Source organism: Venturia canescens, chromosome 4 (genome assembly GCF_019457755.1).
Source record: "Venturia canescens isolate UGA chromosome 4, ASM1945775v1, whole genome shotgun sequence".
NCBI lineage: Eukaryota > Metazoa > Arthropoda > Insecta > Hymenoptera > Ichneumonidae > Venturia > Venturia canescens.
The window spans coordinates 21,932,745-21,953,613 of record NC_057424.1 but is presented as its reverse complement, the minus strand read 5'-3'; the positions used below and the strand labels follow the sequence as shown (position 1 = coordinate 21,953,613).

At 43.9% G+C, this 20,869-nt stretch overlaps 2 protein-coding genes across 4 annotated transcripts in view; one reads left to right on the top strand and one right to left on the bottom strand.

Annotated features, from left to right (window-relative positions):
- The window catches only part of LOC122409956 (uncharacterized), a 75,058-nt gene that overhangs the window by 42,312 nt on the left and 11,877 nt on the right, over positions 1 to 20,869 (top strand). The window contains exons 6-7 of the mRNA XM_043417876.1: positions 13,297 to 13,497; positions 14,103 to 14,277. Coding sequence (XP_043273811.1) covers positions 13,297 to 13,497; positions 14,103 to 14,277 — 376 coding nt within the window. The remainder of the gene's footprint in view (positions 1 to 13,296; positions 13,498 to 14,102; positions 14,278 to 20,869) is intronic.
- The window catches only part of LOC122409958 (uncharacterized), a 32,336-nt gene continuing 12,444 nt past the window's right edge, over positions 978 to 20,869 (bottom strand). The window contains exons 1-2 of one of the 3 annotated variants that reach the window (XR_006260808.1): positions 1,721 to 3,945; positions 978 to 1,336 (exon numbers count right to left, since the gene is read on the bottom strand). Coding sequence is in view for 1 of the 3 variants with exons in the window: in XM_043417883.1 (XP_043273818.1) it covers positions 1,103 to 1,336 (234 nt within the window). In the remaining 2 variants the exon portion in view is untranslated. Of the gene's footprint in view, positions 1,337 to 1,720; positions 3,946 to 20,869 lie in introns of those variants that run through there. The other 2 variants (XR_006260809.1, XM_043417883.1) reach the window with 2 other exon arrangements.

Below are 20,869 nucleotides of genomic sequence, written 5' to 3'. Positions count from 1 at the left end.
TAAGATAAGAATTCTGAGAAAATGTTGACCCCCTCAGAAATGATGGTCCATTATTTATCGACGCTAGCTTGCAGCGATTAGAAAATATCGATGCGAGTCTTCTCAATTTAAGAAGTTTCCAAAATCTCCCATTTCTTTGACACCAGTCAATATTCACTTTCCCAACGGTTAGAGTTTACGAAATGTCAGTCTTACGCGATAATTCTCACTGGCATTTAAATCTTGGGTCCGCGAGTATATTCAAGTTTACTTCAACTCCATTAGAGAGATGAACACCAGCTTTGTACAAAACGGCGCCGCGAGACGCTGAGTGACGCAGCAAGAAAATGAAAGAGAGTGCGAGAGAGAGAGAGTGCTCGATATATCGCGTTGGTAACTGTTATAAATTTTCTAGAACATTGTCTATTTCTGGCCGAATGCTCTTGCTTCAGTGATCCCGTGCGGTCACTTTCAACCAACTTTCGTGCACGTGATTTACGTTTTTTTTGGCAAAAGCCTGTTCTGGACGCTTCTCGGTGACAAGCGACTGAAAAAAAGTTCAAAAAGGTCAACTTCTTGTCTTCGTAGGTTGATAGACGACTTACTAGTTGCCTGTGCGTTCGATACACGAGAAGCCTGTGTATAAAATTCTTGAGAAAAAAATTCTCGCAACAGAATGACAAAATTCGACATTCGCGGCTTAGAAAAACGGGGGGATTTATCGCTGGATTTGCCCGAAACTGCGAAACTCACTCGACGCAGCGCAGCGAGAAAGAGGAATAAGAAAGGAGAGAGAGCTTGGGAATCTCGGGCTTCGCGCGTTCGCCGTTTGTTCCATTTTCGTTTATACTTTGTTTGCAACCTTGACACGGTAACGCCGTGTACCAGGTTCGATATAATTAAGCTCGACGACCAACCTTTCGAACTTTTGTGCCTCTTCTCGCTCGCGCGACGCAATATCTCGAAAGGAAAAACCCAAATGGATTTATTGGCTTCGGAGAAAAAGCTTTTATTCAGTTTTTTTTACAAGTTTGGTCATTCGTATGCCCACAAATGTTATCCACTCAAATATCATTCCTGAGATAGCGAGGCACATGAATTTCCCTTCAACATGCTCGTGGCGTCATTCATCCATCGATTTTCTCTTTGCAACATTTTCGTTTTTTCTTCTATCGCTGACGCTGACGTTCGGGTTGGAAAATTTGCATCTTCTTGTCTCTGAATCAACTCCGATCGAATCTGTTGATTGTACTGATGCTTCGCATACCTTTGGAATCCTATCAATTCTTCCACGCACCCAGACTCGTTCCACACGCCCGTAAATAACCTCTACTTGTGTTTTCAAGCTATGGGCCAGCTGTGGGAACGAGAATAAAAAATAATAAAAATTCGTTTACCTTAATTCTTCACTTGAGTGGCCCCATTCAAGGGGGGGCTGAAGAACGATAATAAAAAACGAGGATCAATGAATTTTATAGCTTCGATGCACGCACGAAGCCAGGAAAAAAGCAGCCAGGATTTTCATCTCTAGCTAGGGAATAAAATGAGAAAAAATGCTACTCGATGAGGCATTGAGGCACAGACGAAATGTGATTTTAAAGCGAAAAGATGAGTGAAAACTCAACGATTTTTCGTTACTCATTCGTTGGGGTGAAATCAGTCATTTTTTATTGGAGTCCGAAGGTCCAAAGATTCAAGGAAAGTCTTGAAATTCAACGAGAAATTTCTGAATTCAAGGTACCTGCAGTCGCGCCAGCCTCACTTATAATTCCATTATAAATTTTTGCGCCTCGTTTTTTTTCACACTTTACTTAAGAATAGTTTTTTACGTGTTGAATACTGAACAGTTGAACTCGGACGTTCTGCATGTGGTAAAACATCGAAAGACAGATAGCTCGATCACGAGACCCGCATTCTGACCCGGTCTTTGCTCTTGACCAGCACGCAACACTTCCTAGTGCCAGATTCTTCGTTTACTACGAGAGGTTCGGCTACGTCTAAGATTCATTCACCCTCCGCACTCCTTTTCTCTTTTCCTCGCTTAGATTCTTCCTCTCACTCGTTTTCGTCGTCACCACGTACTGTAAAGTGACCTCTCTATTCATGGGTTTGAACGGCTGCCATGAGAGAACTCGCCTCCGAATAGAAATCACGTTGGGAAGGTCGTCGTATCGCGATGATGAACTTTCATTCGCATCGAAATTGTCGTAATGAAAATAAATTTGACTGATTTTCTCGTACGATCGAAGTCGAACGTTGAGAACGAAAAATCGTAACGCCGCAGTCATTTCCTTCAATTCATTTTCGCGCGTAGATATGCGCCTTCACTCTGATTCATTTTCTTCTGAATTACTCGATTTGATAACTCGTCGGTTATAGTATTGAATAAATTTTCAAAGATCGCAATAGGCTTGTCCCTCACGATCGACGACCATTCATCCTTTTTCTTATTCGAATAATCCATGAGTCGTCAGCTTGTCACAGCTCGCATACACGAAGTAAGATTTAGAGAAAATATGTCCGAGGTCGTCCGGTGATTATGTCACGAAACCAATTTAGTACAACGAATTTGGCAAAACTAATAGAAAATAAAATTTGCTCCCACCGCGCGTCGGCTTTCAGCAAAAGTTTATTTCATTATTTTTTATTTTTATACTTAATGGACCCGTTTTTCTTAGCGGTCAACTATTTTGTAGCAATCACAAAAAGCTTCGGTTACAGCTCATGAATTTTGTCTTCGTCTTATCTCAAGCCTCATGAAATTAAAGAGGAGAAATCCTTCGTTCTGTCAGTCTCGAATCTAATAATAGCGTTGAACTCAAAGTTTGAGTTTTTTTCCGGCGCTCGCTCTACAAAACAATTTGTCAACTTTGCTGGCAAGTGTAAATAGCAGCTGTGTTATTAATTTTCACGAGTCACGAGCGTCGTAAATGCAAATTAGTGTGACGCGGTGATCGGAGCAGCGCAATTAATCGGATTTCGGAATCTCGTTGAGAAAGAGAAACTTTGAAAAATTCCTGAAAATAAGTATTCCAGAATTGACGGTACGGGAGCACCGTAATTTTTGCTCAAAATACTCGAACGGAAATGAATCCACTGTCCAAGTCCGCGGAAAGTTCAGCACACCGCGGGGCGAAAGCTTGTCTCTCTTTTTTCTCGTTTTCCGCAAAAATAGTTAACCCGTCGCCGCGATTATAAACGCGCGAGAAGGCTTCGGGGTGGTCTGGAGCACTAAAATTCCAACAACGTGTTTTCGCGAGCGGATATAGCCGAACGATAGCGCCGCTCGTTCATCATTTTCCAGTAAATCTACAAGTGTCTAAGAAGCAAACGCGCGCGCGAGACGCGATAATAATTGCCGAGAAGTATTCCGCGAGTGAGATGGGCGGGGTTGTGAGAAAGAGGAGTTAGAGAAACACCGAGGGAGAGAGAAAATGCATCTCGGATTTATTTTAGCCCGGATCGCATGGAGGCCGTCGACGAAAACGTTTATTTTAGACTCGAGTAACGTTCGCTTAAGATGATCGTGCGCGTTTCCAAATGTGCGTGCACGCGCGTGTATTAAGCTCGTACGACTTTGTGTAGATGCGAAATAAGAAAAAGCGTGACGCGAATGTTTGGCTAGCGAGAGGATTTCGCATCCCTCGGTTTAACTGCAGGGCAATTTTCACCGGAAGCGAGGTGATTGCCCATGGCGAAAAGTGAAACGGAAAGGGAGACGGAAAAAGAAAATGAGAAAAAACGTTTGGATAGTTTTGGCTCGACCGCGAAGTGCCAGCAGTTAATAGACGAGAAAATAATTCATTGGCAAAATGTTATTCAGTTTATCAGTTCATCCATTAAAGAGCGCGTATTATTATGGCTTTTATCTCGTCCTCGAACTCTTGCATTATCGCTCGCCACACCTCTGCTTTTTTCCCATCCGAATAACGAAACTCTTTAGAAAAATATGGAGAAATAGACACAAGTGTGTTCTCGTGGCGTGCCGTGGCGAAGAGTGGTTTAAATATAAGTCATCGAGTGTTCGATGGGGTTGCGACGCGATCTCGGGAGCAAGAGGCTCGCGCCATTTTTCGGGGCTGGAACGCGGCCAGCTTTTAGGATAACTCAGAGTCAGCTTGAGGCTTTAGTACCGCGCGCAAAACACACTGTCGAGGAAAGAGCGAGTACGCGCGAGAAATGAGAAGAAGAAGCGAGACGCACAGACAGAAAGCAACGGAATATGGACCACGATAATCTTCTGACGTTGGACCGAGAACCGATGAGGTAACGAAAATAAAATGAAACGAGTGACGTAGTTCTCGGTGCCCACGAATTTTGTGCTATCGTTCATCGTCTCACTGGCGACTTCTGATCGCGAAGACTCGCACATCGAGAGACAGGGTAGGGGCTCGACGCCAAGTATTCAAAGAAAAAGCTTGCCCAAGCCGTGCGAAAAATCTGAATGAAAGTCGACGTTTTTTTCGGTTTTCTTCATTCCATCGATCCTTTTGCTGCGTACTTTCTTGGATTATACTTTGAACATTCAAGTGGCAGATCCACCGATTCCGACACTACAATGCTAACCTGAAAATCAAAATTTCGTTTCAGTATTAAAACGTGAAATTAAGCTCGAATTTTTTGTTCCGCAAAGAGACGATGTTTTAGTAAAATTTTACAAAATTTGAGAAAACAATAGAAATGCATTGAATGTCCAGCAAAGTCCTCATTGCCAAACGATCGTTCACAGAAGTTTTCAAACCGCTACCTACCGCGAAGGTGAGCTCGAGGAGCAATCAAGAGTCGAAAAGTTGTCTGTGGCAGTAATTTGCGTGAGCACATGATCGTGTTAAAGGTCGACGTGATTGATATATCGTCAAATAATTTGAGCAGCCAGGAGGACATAAAATGATACGGAATGCACAATGTGTCAGTGGATTCGTGTTACGAGGTTGATTATATCGAGAGCATATGCCTGTCCGAGCACTTCAAACTATTCGCGAACTATTGCGAAACTCATATCTGTGTGTGTGTGTGTGTGTGCGTGTGTGTGTGTGTGTGTGTGTAGATAAAGTGGGTTTGCCAAAGCGGATGGAAGCGAGGATTTTAGTGTCTTTGCTCCTATTTCTTCAGTCTTATTATCTGTTCGATCGTAAAAATGTTTTCATTTAGCTAAATCTGGGAAGGAGCGCGTACGCATAAGCGAGGTTACGAGCCGGTTTATCGCGTCGCCAGTCTACGTCGAGTAAAGTAACCGAAAATTTATCATTTCGTCGTTGAATTGGGCTCGATCGCGAGATTCGCTCGAAGCTACAAGCGCCTATATCCGATGGACACATCTCGTTTCGTTACATAGAAACAGCGAGGGCGCTGCCAAATAGAATCGTCTCGGATGGCTCGTTAATTATCGTGGCGCTCATCGATTCTCTTATATACGTATTTATGAACGGTGTATGTACTTGGGAAGCTATAGTTTCGCATGAATAAACGGACGCACAATATTGTCAGGCTTGTGCGTGTAGCTGCATAAAGTAAGGACACTCTGCAGTAACGATAGATTCGGGGGTCCAGGGACATACGATCTAACTTTAGCCTTAAGCCCCGGTTGGTTTTGTCTCTCCCTCATCAATGGCTCTGCGACTGTGTGAGCTTTAGCAACACAGCGGTGGATTGCAACTGTTGGTAAAGCTTTAACGGTCTACGTATGTCGAGGTCCAAGCAGTTTAGGTCCTCGGCTCGCGCTCTCGTCGCGGCAGAGTTTTCTAACGCGCAAAATAAAACCAGTTTAACGGCGGACGGCATATTCGACGGGCATATCGATTTAAACTCCCGATGACGAACGATATCGCGACACGATAGCGAGCACTCCGTTTGACGTTTCGATCTGCTCTCGCGTACTCTGAGGCCTGCTCAAGTGCAACCCGGATGAATGTCTGTCCCAGCGATAACTCCCTTCGATCTAACGTTTATGCGGGCCAACGTTTCACCGACTCGGTCCTCCTCGCTTTACCAGTGTCTCGGGGAGTTTTATGAACGCGCGGGATGAACGCGAACGAACGAAATGCTGTAACGATTAACGCGACGACCACCTTCGCCGGGGGGGAACTGCGAGTGTGGGTGTACCTCCTCGGTTACGTAATCGAGGCTCCGGCGTATTTGTGCCTCTCTTCGCATCCGCGTCTCCGTACGTCAGCGTTGCGTCGTCGAACTCCGTGCCGATAATTTCGGACCTTTTCTCATCTAATAAACCGAACACTTTTGAGGTTCGTTCCTTCGGAGCTGCGAGACGAAGAGACTTTATGATAAAAACACTTACGCCCCGTGGCCACCACACGATCGAAGCAAAATACGGGGGCCTGTCGATTAACGAGCTTCGGAGAACGGATATGTAGAAAGAGGATCGAAAGAAAAACGAGAGACTAAGTAAGAGTGTTACGGCTTTTACGGATTTAAAGTAAACTCAATAATGGGCCTTTTACTCTCGATTCTCGTCGGCTGTGTGGGTGTTCTGGAACTCTTGTCTTCGCTCAAACAAGTCTCGAACGAAGTTTCAACCTCCTCGACCGGACCCACGACCCCTTGCTTATCGTACCACGAAGCCTCGAGCGAGATACCGAGCTTCCACGATTCTCTTTGCAGCATAACCCATTCGGGCGACGTCCCTGTTTCTGGAAGCGTCAAAAGAAAGTTGGAAAATTTGCACGAGTACAGCTTACGAGTGAGGAGCGAACTCAAGTCCGCCGGTGGCTCCGATTGGGCAACCCTGTCCGACTGCAGCACCCGCGACCTTCTATCGCCCTCGCGCACAGACTCCAGACACAGTCTAGCGAACCTCGACTCAACGATTGCCAACCGCGACGAGGACGAGGCGTGGAGGAGCCTCCTTTCCGCTCTACCGACTCATCAGACCACCGCAATCTTCATCGAGGATGACCCAACGGATTATTCGAACGAAAGAGTCACGAAGGAGGAGACGAACGATCGGGAAGTTGAGGGACTCGCGGCGAAGGGCCTCGTTCCTGATGAAACTGTGAACGAGTACGTCAGAATTCCAACTCCCATACCTCTGGGAATCTCGCAGGAAATATCCCGATCGAATTCGTCGTTGAGCAGCTCTTTCGACATCGATTCCGGCAATGAAGCACCGACGAGAACGTCCTTTGATCAAATAACGGGTATTTTGACGGGATATGAAAACGAAAAATCGTCCTCGTCGGCGGAATCGTCGATCGTCAAAGAAGACGACGAGCTTTCTAGTCGCGTTAGAAAAAGAGGGTTCGTCAGAATCTCTCGATCCCGATCACCCGATTTGAGGCAGCGAGGCTCGTCGAGTCGGGAAGAAATTTACATCAAGAGTGCCCCGAAATTGTTGCTCAATGAGGTCAACGTGGAGCGAGATTTCCAACCGGGTGCAAGCGACGCTTGCTCGCAAAGCAAAAGGTCTGAAAGCCAAGTGGATGAGGCTCGAGCTAAAAGCACGGAATGCAGCCAAAGACGCGGTAGAACCGATAAATCGAGAGGCGCGAGCACAGTGCTGAGAAAACCGACGAGACTAAAATCCAAGAACGCCGAGATCAGCAAATCTGCCGAAAATCTTGCTACTGCCAAAGGAAAAGGTTCGAAGCGTCAACGGGAGCCTGAGAGAAGAAAGTCCGACATTTCTGTCCAAACGACGAAACAAGCGGACTCGCTTCGCGACGAATGGACCAATACTTCGCCTACCAACAGCGAAGCTTCCATCGGCGCAAGTCGAACGAGCGTCTCCGTCGAGGTTCAAACGAGCTTCGACGATAAATCGCCCAACGGTTCGGCCTCCTTCGACATTCCGGTTATCGGATTGTCCGAGAGTCGACGAGACATCGGTATCAAGGACAGAGATCACTTCGGAAGAAGGGCTTTCAGAAATCGCAGATTTCCCACGTCGATACCCCCCAAATCGCGTTCCCTCGACGACTACACCAACTCACAATGGGTGAGCAGCAGTGACCTCGAGGGATTCGGACCTATCGATGACACCAACAGCCGCACCGACAACATATTTGACCGCAAGATTATTCGAGGGATCAACGAGCCCCGATTCACGACGAACGAGCAACGACTCGAGTCTCGAGAACCTCCGAGACTCAACGAGGACGAGTCCTCCATGGACGAGGAGTTTGTTGACGCTGAGGAGGCGAGTACCAGTCTATCAGGTGGCGGACCAATCGAGTACTGCATACCGTATAACGAAGAATCCGATAAACCTTTCTGGGTAAATTCGAGCCCTTTTATCACGCGCCAAAGGGTCTTTTGCCTTCCCCCCCATAGACGAAGCTCCTCATTTGACCCCCGCGATTCAAAAGCTCCTGTAGATTTCAGACGACGAGAATGCTTTTGTGCCCCTTTACACAAAATCCAAGCACACTGAACCCCTCCCCGTTAAAGATTCCGAGCAAAGCAAACGAATCGTTAGAAATTTTTATCTCGTTAGCAAGGAAAGAGTTCGACTCGAGCGGCTGTCCCACGCGACCTGGGCGCTTCTTTCTCAGCGACGAAACATTTTATACAGTGAAAACCGACGACGAAACGGTGTTCGGTGGCTCAGCAAGAGAAACGCGAATTCGTGTCTCTCGCACATTGGGGTCGAGATGAGGGTACACGCGCTCAGTAGAGCAGCGAGCGAGAGAGAGAGAGAGTGAGCGAGAGGGAGGGAGGGAAGAGGGGAAAATTTCTACACGTTGGTGCCGTGTGACTACTTCTTACGGCGTCGACCAAAATATCAATCTCATATACGCGCGCTTTCGCGCAATTTAATCGCGTAGGCCGGTGAATATGCGATGGAAATATGATAGCCTCAAAATGTTGAGGAGCAAAATTTTCTTGCTTAATAAGCTATTGATGAGGACTCGAGGAAATTTCGCTAATACATTTGAGCCGGGAGCCTCGTTAGCCGAGCCAAAAAATACGTGGCTGCGACTGGGATTTATCGATCGTTAATACTCCTCATTTGACGAATGCTTGTTGAACGAACCGGTGGCGCATCCACTGCCAGCTTAAACCAGACACTCTTGCGTTGCCCTCTCGGACCTTCTCATGCATTATAAATAAATTCTGGCAATGCTTTCGGTTCATGATCCGGTTGCATATTCAAAGTATCTTTAAAATGCTTCTTTCCAGCTGCTCTTGTACGGGATTATGGGATTCAGGCCAGAGGATTTATTCCAAAACGATTTTGCCAATGTTATACATTTTGCTTGATTTTTCTACAATAATGTCACACTCAAAGCATCCAAATAAAGCTTGTTTTGCAATGAGCGAGAGACACTCGAGAATCTCCTGTCTCAAGAGCATATTTTTAGGGCTTCGCGACGAGTGAGTAACAACGAGAAAAATAAAATGTTACTACTATTCGGGATGGAAAGGAAGTGTCGGAATGATCGAGTCACTTTTCGGCAAATTATTGTTGCGCGCGTGGGTGGCCGAGACATTGGTGATGCGTGGAAAATACCGACCCACTTTAACAGGACAGTCATTCTCAGCTCGTCCGACGTATAAACCTCCAGATATATCTGTTCACGCGTATTTCTGAGCTCTACCAAGCTTTCACTCTTTTTCCTCATTTATTGCGACTCATTTTATCATTTATTTGTTTTTTTTTTTCATATCCCATTTTGCTTCTCGTTGACACTCATTCGAGAGCTTTTTTTCTTGCGCAGCTCCCGTTCATGCGATTATCCCACTGAAATGCATGCATGCGTTAGACCGAAAGCGCATCTTTCACGTCCGTGCTAGTCAGCGATGGCGCGAAACCTCCGACCGAGAACCACCTGCTTGGCAAATGCTCAAGACTCGATCTTCGCGCACCGAGCTTCTAAATCACGCATACGCGCCCATACGGATTATTTCTTTTTTCTCATCCTCCGTGGTGTGCTCATCTTCAAAAGAAAAATCGTTTTTTTATGTCTTTTTTATCTCGTCGCTGCGCGACCTCCCTACATTTTCGGATTGGTGATGCGTGGATAGTAAGAACGTCTCGAGACTTCTTTTTATTTTCGCACGTTACTCTCCATCGATGTTGTTTTTGGTAACTCGAGTCATAGTCATTCTGTACTGTGACATAATCGTCCTCTGGTTTCATCGCAATTTTCCTCGATAATGCCACGATCCAAATAAATTTTTTCGGTTCACTAGGAAAAAGATTATTGCGGGTATCGATGACGATTTTGTTTTGAGCTTCCTTCATATGCTTTCGATCATTTGATTTTTAACAATTGAACGATTTCGCTGGTGAAAACTGACCAAAATGTAGTCACTCAATTGTTTAATTCGGTAAAGACTGGGAAGAGTGAATTTTGTGAAAGGTGGTGAACGATTTTTATTGTTTTCAGGCACTAGGCGCGTCTCGAGACGATCATGAATCAGGAGAGCTTTAAATATTTTCATATAATTTTGTTTCTGCAACGAAGAAAAAAGTGCACGTTTTCTGAATTATTCAAAGACAAAGAAGTGTCATGACCGTTTTTCCGGAAAGTCACTCTTTCGAGTATTCATCGTCAAATGAACTTCAGCAAGTCAATGAAATCTGGAAAACATCTGACCCGAGCACGTCGGCTTTTTGGACGAAGTTTGGTCGTCCAACGAATGAAAATGGTTGTATTTGCAATGGAAAGGAATTGGAAAAAAAAATGGTAAAATTGATCAAAATTTGCCGCCGTTTGTATAAATAATTCGATAGAATTTGTATAAATAATTATATTGAAAGTCGTGAAATCAGGTGGGACGCGAGACGGTCGGCGAGATCCGTCACCGATGACTTTCCACGTTGCTTCAAAGTGAAGTGTCGTTGGGAACGGGAGGGACGAGAAGCGCAGATTGGAAGCGCAAAAAAGATCGTTCCCTCGAGTCAGTTTTCTCTTTTCTCGTATGTCTATCCGACGCGGTCGGTCTTCCTCAGAGAAATCGCGGAAAAGTTGCACCCGGCACACTTGCATCTTCGCCTACCGAAAGCTCTGCTGCTCGGGGTGGTGGAAAGACTCGCAGCATCTTTGGGAACAGGGATAGAGGGCTATCGCGTGAAGAGGGGAGAGTGGAGGAGGTGTGCGCACGGTTTCTGGAGTCGTTTCGGGACGACGAAAATAGCGCGGTTCCCGATATGAGATGACGCCCAGGGCGATTCGTTGGTAGTTTTCAGTCAGTTCGCAAACACGAAAGGGACACGGTGCTTTGCTTTTCCAACGGTCACTCCCCTGCTCGAGTTGTCTGATTTTTCAATCGTGGATTGATCGAGCGAGACGTCAAATCGCACAAGTTTCGAGGCTCTTTTCCAATCGAAGATCACGAGAGAACAGACCAAACACCACCGAAATACTTTATTCTGCTCTCAATCTCAATCGTTTCGAAGTAATTACACTCGGTAGAATCTCAAGTATCGATATTAATAACGATTATGGCGGACGTAGACAGTGTAGTGTACACGACCACGGAGCGAAAAGTTCGCAAAGTGAAGAAAACAACGAAGAGACGAGAGAGTCACGATCAGAACGCGGAGGTGACGATTACCGAGGTCGACAGCACCCAGAACAATCATCACAACGCCATCGAAGAGTATGTGCTGGCTGGAGATTAAGAAAAAACGATAAATAAGAAAAGCATCGTTGCGAGCTACTCCCTTTATTCTCGCACCTCATCCCTCTTCGATTTTGTTTTTCTCATCGATCGGTTTTGTATCTCACACGCGAGCAGCATGATCACGTTCACTATATACTATATACAGAAATTCAGACGTCTCGCGTGTGTCAATGAATCGAAATTCCAGAAGTATTCCGTTAAATCGTCGGATTTTCCGAAATTTTGCCTCTTTTCTTCCTCTCTGTTGCTTTTTTTTTCAAATATCAGTACACCCCCGGCCTTCCAGCATTATAATGGCTTCCGGTGTGAACAATCGATTCTCACGTTAAACGCGATGTATTCCTGATAATGGAAATAAGTTTACGCTTCGTTGTAGACTTTTATGCGAACTGTAATATCGTCAGGCCAAAGGTCACTATCGATCGGGGATATCGAGTTACGGTACCGAAGCCGCGTTATCAAGGTTTACGAGCACACGAAACGGATCGCGTCATTCTTATTATTATCACGAATATATCCTTCTTATCGGCGCTTAGAAAACTCAAACGAAGGCCATTCGCTCTTAACGATACACACTTAACATATTTATGTCGACTGGGATAGATCCATCCGCACGAGTATGTTTGTAAGCGTATATTCTGTGGCATTTCGTGACAACCGGCAGTCACTGTTTCATTCAAAGTCAAAAGAACTTCTGGAAACGATTGCTAGTCATGGATAGCAATTTTATCGCGATCATTCGCAATTGGCACACTCGGGACGTTCCCCTCGCCAGCCCCTGTCGAATATTCGTTATGATTTTATGGAAAAACACGTGCCACCGGGCGTCCAATTTCTTGAATCGAGGCGAAAGAAGCGAAACTTAACGCCCCGTTTTTCTAAACGGATTTACGTGGCTCGGATCGTATTTTTTCATGAATATTATAACTTTACGCGCATTCCACATTTCTATACTCAGCCAGCACATACAACAGCACTCAACCAAGGTACATATCAGGACAATCGCACTGTTACGTCCACGTATGAAATTACGAATTTTATTGATTTTAGTCCCGAAAATATTTTGCAATCGAACGTCACGAGTGACGAATCTTTTCGAGGGGAAAAAACGATTTTTGTAACTCGGCAATCGACTTTTATCTCTGACCCAAAAATTCTCAGTGAATCTCATGCAGGTTGCGAAACCAAATACGGTCCGCATAAAAAATGACAAATTTTGACACGATGATTAACGAGTAAAAACAAATTGTATTTTCCATCATTTGAAATTTGATATTCGACAATTCTAAGAGTAATCAATCCCTCCCAAACTGTGTGTGGTTTCGTAGAGGAAAACTTCGTGTCTCTCAATTGCTCATTCAAACCTCCAACAATTGTGTGATCCTACACGCGTTAACTGAATTTTTTATGTTAATATTCTTTCCAAAATCCTCATAATGGAATGAATCTCTTCGTTGAAGCAGTCCTATTAAAAAAATTGTGAATTTATTCATCGTAAGATGAATAAATAATCCGTGTCGTATACTGCAGGACTGCATGACGAATTTCCAAGAGTGTGAAACAAAACGTGAATAATGATTATTTGGAAAAAAATCGTTGTTACGTTTTTTAACCAGGTATCTTCATAATTTTAGTGCAGAATAAAAATGTTCAGTTGGACGAAGCCTGAGGCACAAGTATTGGTCGGTTTGGTGGAACAATAAAGATTCGATTTGTTTCGTATGATTACAGTTGATTTTCAGTGGGGAGTACACAAAGGCGATGAACAAGGATTGGCACAGCGGCCACTTCTGCTGCTGGCAGTGCGACGAGTCTCTGACAGGACAACGTTACGTGCTGAGGGACGAGCATCCTTACTGCATCAAGTGCTACGAGAGCGTGTTTGCAAACGGTTGCGAGGAATGCAACAAGATTATCGGCATAGATTCGAAGGTTCGTTGACCTTTTTCTGACCCCTTAAGACGCTCGATCGATTATTTCCTGGTCGCGATTCGATCGTTTTTTTCCGAAATTCAGTTACGAGAGCTTGCGTTAGCAGTCCCCTTTAAAAACTCAAAGAGAACATTCGGGCTGAGTATCCCCTTACTCACTCCTAGAAATAGAAACGCTCGCAGATGCGAACGCGTTCGCGTTTAACTTCCACCTCCCGCTTTTTATCGTACTCTGCGGCGTAGACCGCTTATTTTCGTCCGTCACGTCCAAAATTTCTCTCCACTCACGCGCGCAGCTACCGTTCTTAGCCCGTTTGTTCCTCGGGACCGCAAATCAATTCGCGTTCGGTTATTTTCCTACGCTTTTTTTTCTCTTACTCATAATATTTCTCTTAGATTTTTGATCGTCTGGGCTCGTGAGAAATTTACGTTGGCAGGTATCTCAAAAAAATCCTTAAAAGAATAACAGTTTTGCGACTCAAGATTTTTTCATGTTTTTCAAAGCTTTTGAAATAAAAAGTAGAATTTTTAATCGCGTTTTTATCGGAGTACAAACACCCGAAAAAACGCAACGTTTTAACGCCTTCGATTCTTTCGTTTGTCCAGGATCTGTCTTACAAGGACAAGCATTGGCACGAAGCCTGCTTCCTCTGCAACAAGTGCAGGGTTTCGCTCGTGGACAAACAGTTCGGAAGCAAGGTAGACAAGATCTACTGCGGCAATTGCTACGACGCTCAGTTCGCCAGCCGTTGCGATGGATGCGGCGAGATCTTCCGCGCTGGTAAGCAATTTTTTAATTTTCCTCATTCCTTAATCGTGAATCATACGCTAAAAATGCCGACGCTTCGAATTCCAACTCCAATTGAAACTACTCGCTGCGTCCGGAGGTTTGGGTTCGCCGTGCGAAGAGCCACTACTTTTTTGGCACAATGCGAAAAACCCTCGTTAAGGATACTCGTAGAGATGCGAACCGGATCGCATCGATCCCGATTTATTTTTCTCGTTTTCTCCGGAGCCAGGAGCAAAATTGATCTACGAAATACAGAAATTAAGACGCGTCGTGTCGGTCTCTGGCCGCGCGTAATCGGAGCCCCGCGGTAATTGTACGTGGAATCGCTACGAGCGATCGAGATTGTGGCATAGGCGATACATTTCTCGTTCGGGTTTTCTTATTGAGGTAACCGAGTCAAGGTTCGGCGAACGATCTCAAAAAAGCCAACATTCATAAAGTATCGACATACCATTGAACGCTACTGTCGATTGGAACATTTTCTACTCGATCTTGAGAAGTCGTACGACGTTAGAATTTTTCAGGAACCGTCCAACTTGAATATTCGCGAACGACGCGCATTTCCATCGACCGAAATATTCACCTTCCGTTCCGTCGTTTTCCATTTTTTTCCGATTTTTCAAGATTCTTAACCAATCTAATTTCCGTGAGATTTCAAAATCCGTAAATCATTGCATTTTCGAAATATTTGCCGTCCCTTCGAAATGAAAAAAAAAAAAATTCAATTTCCCTCAATTTTTTACAATTTTATTGCTCAGCTGCACCCGGTAGAGTTGAGCTGCTCTCAAATTGGTTCAATTAATACCGAATAATGCTAAACACAACGAGAATAAGTGGAGCACAAATTTTCGTTGAGTTTTTAACGTATTATGCAGCTGAAATTAGATAATGAATTGGGTTAGCGGCTTATTTAATGAGCCAATAACTGGCTTTTCGCCAGCCTCGCGAAGTACACGACTTGATACCCGGACGCGAGAGAGTCTAATTGATTAGCATCGGTCGCTCTTCATCTCGAGAGCGTAGACTGCGTGTCTTCGAGTCTGAGATGACGGATGAAAACTCACACGAGTGATTCACGAGAGCACATAAATCTCACTACTAAGAGCTCCGCTATTATTTTATCCTCGTACATATGTCATGTACGAAATAATATATTGTCTGTGTATATTACATAAAAAGGCAAATGAGTCGTCAGCGAGAGACGGGACGGTAATTAGAATGCGCGATCGCTTTATTAATGAATAAATAAATATTCAACGAGGCGCAAGAATCGCGTGAATCCGATGAGTTATCTTTTAAGAAGATGCGTCACACGCCAAACTTTTATGAAGAATGATCAGTTGATCGCTGAAGTTCGTAAATATTTATGAAACTTTGAAAATTCGGAGTGCGGCAAGCCAGTGGGACGAATATTATCAAGGTTATCAAAAAAATCATGGGAATGAAAGGAGAGCATTGAATCCTAAAAGTCATCATTGGATTTCAGCCAAGGTCGAATGAAACATACAATTTTTTATTCATTCTGCTGCGAGAGATTTCCGAAGTACCAAAATAATTTTCCCCTCGAGTCGCAATGTTCGATTCGCCACGTAATTTCTCTTTGAGTGAAAGTTATGCATCCCCTCGCGAACGAGAGCGAATAATTCTATCGGGTGATTGTTTTTAAAGGGAGGGGGGGGGGGGGGGGAACAGAAAAAACAAAATGAACGTTAATCGGAGCATCTCGAACCGAGAGAACGTCCCATTAAGAGCGTGGGCCAAGCACTTTTTGTCTTGCTTCTTTAAATTATACCAAAAAGCCCACACACCTTGTTGAAGATGTCGAAGGAAGAGGTCGGTCTCCCCGACGCTTTTTCTCGCTCGCTCTTTCCCTGCTTCTTCATTATCATTCTTATGATTGTTTCGAAAATGTAGGTCACGCGCCTGGATCATCACCGAGGGCGTGGGCCTTGATAAAAGATCCTTCACGTTAGGACGATCCGAGGCTCTCGATTGTGCTCGTATTTAGTGCTTTTCTTTTTAACCCTTCGCTACGAGACGCTCGTAATTTTCGGCTTCTTTTCGTAGCGTCTTTTTGCAAGATTTGCACAAGATAATTGCGTGCATCCCTCGGCCTCATTCTCCAGTGCGCATTGAAAAATCGAAACTCGCTTACGACAATCGAATTTGCTCGCAGTTTCGATAGAGCTCAAAGCTCGACGGCATCTGCGAAATGATCTTTTCTTGCCAATTGTGCTGGGAAATCCGTAGAAAAGCTCCGGAGTGCTGGCTACTGCGTAACGAAATACGAAAAATTAAGGAGCAGCTCGATGCTGATGGATGGAAAATTCTGAATGTTCTCTTCCCTATTAGTAAACGACACTCGCGGATAAAAGACGCGTCGGGTTTCTACCCACGTCGAGGAGATAAAGCAATCGCGAGGCAAAGTGTCCAGGAAATGTTCGTACGCGGCTAATAAACGTCGAACGCAAACACTCGGCTTGGTAACTCTCTCCCTCTCTTTCTCTCTCTCACTTTTTGTCTCCCTCTCGTTTCCATTTTACGGCATCGATCTTTTCGAACAGCGAAAAGAGAGTCGTTAATCATTGAGCATGTATCGATCGATTCTTCCTCCGAATGACGCAATCAGCAATATATTACGAGTGTTTTACGCGTCGAGACATCACAAGTCGCGGTCAGACTCGTGATAAACAAACGAGACGATTGACATCGTCGTATTGGAACAAGAATACGAATAAGAAGAAGCCAATGGGAGTTTATGAGCAGAGGACGAAAGAGACGCGATCTTGAAAGATCGTTAAAACCGTGATACGTCAAATTTACATTTGTCGCAGCTTCGATTGAAACAATAAACGATCGAGAGAGGCTTTTATGCTTACGGAACAGTATCACGAGCGTCTGGTGTCTCGCTATTTGCGACAAAAATGTTTGACGTCCTTTGACATAAATTTCTTCATAGCCGATTCGTTCGAATGTCAAATTCGTTCTCAGTCCTATCGGGCCTTCAAACGAGAAAAGCTTGTTTTTTTTCGTAGCAAGTTTCCTAGCAATTTGAACGAACGTAGACGAAATTTGAAGTAAAACCCGACAAAGATTTTTTCTCCCCCTTCCAATGAATTTATCGCGAAGAAGAGAACAAGGCTGTGGCTCAGAGGCCACATTTTTGAAGGTTCCTGGAGTGAGCAATCGGACTGAGGATGGTGCATTTATACTTTGAATATAACGCTATGAAGATAGCTGGAAAGTCTTTCCTCGAGACATACTTGCATGGCCAAAATGAGAGGAGCAAAACTCGCACGCCCCGCGGCTTTATCGCAATACTGCGTTGCTTAGGTACGTCGTCTCTCCAGCAACAAGAGGGAGAGAAACGGAGAGAGAGAGAGAGAGAGAGAGAGAAGTTGAGAAACAGAAGCGTACACGGGTTCTTCTCCGGTTGCCCACTCAGTGGCTCGTAAGCCTTCGAGCCAATCGCATTGGCCATCATTTTTTTCGCTTTTTCGCGCGCTTCTTCCGACCCATTGTGAGCGTTTATCTTTCCCTCTTTGCCCCTCACTTTTCTGCACGATCTTCGAATCGCGCGTGGTCGCACCCCTTTTCACCGCATTTTCATACTTTCATTTTCTTCTCTAATATTCTTTATCGTTATCCCAAGTACGAAATCGCGTCAACGTTCACGTCGGCTTGTACGGGAAGGACAGGAAAAATGACAGTTCCGCATGAGATCCCTTTTTTTAAACGAGCGGATTTTATCCTTGGGACAAATTTCGATTTATTTCTAGTTTTTTCGATTCTTATGCAGTGTTACTCATTTTCCGTTGTGATGATTGTGCATTGAGCCCTTTTTACAGTCAATAATGGAGAGTAAACATTCTGCGTGAACTCGGCAAGATCTAATATCTTTTTAGATACAATCGAATTTAGATAATTCGATACGAAATCGTTCCTCACTCAAAAACTAGCACGTTTAGATCTTAAGAAACTTTGGACAGAGCCACACGAACATTTTTTATTCTAACATAACGAGGAGAACAATTTTCAACGTCGTTGATTATCCGGTAAAATCATTAAATTTGATTGCTGTTAAGCGTGATGAGTAACGACAGTGTGAAACGAAGTATAATTAATGTTTATTAAAAAACTGTGAACGAAATTCATTAGTACAATTGTTCATGTATTTTATTATAATAATAGCTTGAGCCTGGACGCAGGATTTGTGAAAATTTTGATTTAAAAAAATGGCTACAGTTTTAACAAAAAAATCATTCTTTTAGGCGTTAAATTTTCGGTTTTTTTGTTACAATTTTTGTACGTGCAGAATATCTAATAAAAAAATCTCGATTTTTTCGCCTATCACAAGTGCATAATCGATGTAAATTGTTTCCTTTTATGAATAGATTTTCAAAGAGAATTTTCAACCGCATTCCAGGTTGTTTATTGCAACAAATCCTTTTACGGAGCTCATCGTGCATCCTCACTTTTAATTGATCGATAAAAACGTCTCGTTCAACCTACGTGCATATAATACGTATTAAATGTATTTGCACGTTTAATCCTCGCTGATTTCACTGTTTACACGCTCTGTTTGTCAAAGACTCATTGAGGAAATTAATATCTTCGTCAGACGGAATAATACATTCGGAGTAGAGTAAATCCAACGACGATACGTCAATCTTGACCGGTTCGTTAATTCTCTTTCGTACTCTTTTTGTCGTTAATGACATAATAAGCTGCGACAGGAGACCGCGTACACGCACGCGAGATTCTCGGAGTAAATTAAACGGCGTTTTTCCCCTCGCGCGCTTTGTTTTTTTGCTCGTACCACCAGATCATTGATGCGTTTACGAGACTGACTTTCGATGTGTTTACTTATCGACGTTGATTCGAAAATTTATATGCTTTCGTATCGAATTCACGCGGTTAATTATCGTCGTTCAATAATATCATGAATAATGGCTTTTCACTCGTTCAACAATCGAAAAAATGCTTGCAATTTTATTCTTGTTCCGTTCGATCGAGATCTTTGCAAAAACTTGCTTCGTCGAAAAAAACGAGGATTTTTTGCACCTCGTTTCCTTCAAATTCACCAAAAGTCGTAATAATTAAAAGATTTTCAACTTTTCATTACTACGATTACCTTGAAAAAATTCCAATTCAATGAGAATCATAATGTTGCAAAATTTCACGACCCTTCGTGTAATAAATTTCAGTACTTTTTTTATTCAATTCGTTTTTCCATAAAACACATCCCCCCTCAAAATTCATAACGAAGAATCCTCTGCAAGGCCTTTCGGCCGGATTCCTCAATCGAACGAAAAGTATTTTTTCGACAATACATCTCCCGTCAATAAAAAAATAATAAGAATCAAAGATAAGATCGTCGATACGAAAAAAATTTGGGATAAGAAATTGTTGCTCTGCGCGGCCACACAGCGAGGCATAATCGACTCATTACTATTTTGACACTCTCGCGCTATCGTATCGACGTCTATAAATCATTGAAAACGTTACTTAAGCATCCGGTAAGCTGTGTAGGAAAAAACGAAATGTCCCTTTCCAACCCGCGCCGTACAGGTGTTAACGACAAATGGTAGTTTGGGTAATACTCGGGCTACTCCAGCCTTAATACTTGAGGAGGGGGGCGGGGAGAAGGAGGGAGGAGACTGACCAGTTTCTCTCGCGGGAGTCGCGAGCCCACGATTCTTCCAATAAGAATCACGACGCATCGAAGATCGTGCCGAGTCCGCGTAAACGTAACCTCGAGATCGTACGAGCCGATGATCCACTTTGAAAAGAGGAAATCATTTATCGAACGTGTCATTTGACTTGTTTCATGTTTTTTGTTTTGCGTGAATGACGCGCTTCTGGTTATTCGGTGACGAAATCGAAGGATAAAGGGGGATTTTCGATTGGCTGTAGTATTGACGATAAAATAAAGTGAGAAATTGAAGTGCGAGATTCGGTTGGATTACGAATCAGACTTTGAGGAAAATGGCGACCGAAGCTTTGAGAGAGAGACTCTCGAGCAAACTGCATCTCACGACGAAAACCGTTGGCGAAGAGAGAATTCGCAGGGCTAAAGAAAAGGACGAAGATGTTGCTATTTTTAGCATGTTCCCCATGGAGGGCGATCCGAAATTTCGATGCTGCTTGGGCAAGGATTGTTTCTTAGGCGAACCGAGAAGAGCTGAACCAGGTGAAGTCTTGTCAAACTAAAATTTGCAAAAAAATCCTCAATCTTTTTGAAATCACCAATTTCCCCAGTCTACTCGGCTTTGAACACCGTTGTATGGAACATTAACAAAACTCTAACGATCGAACATCGCTCAAAAGTTTATCGTAAAAAAATCACAAATTCCTCGATTAAACAAGCGAGCCAGGCGATGATCCACAATTTATTATCCCCGTGTTCAGAATCGCGAGATTTATATTCATTCCAAAAGTAAAAAGAAAAAACAAACAGTCATTCACCACCAAAAATATCGCGAGTACCATATCTCCAGGGAAATAACCCAAGTTTCTACTTCCCCGCGAGCCTTTGACGTGACGAGAAGAGTCACAAATAGCCTCCGCGCGCACAAAAACG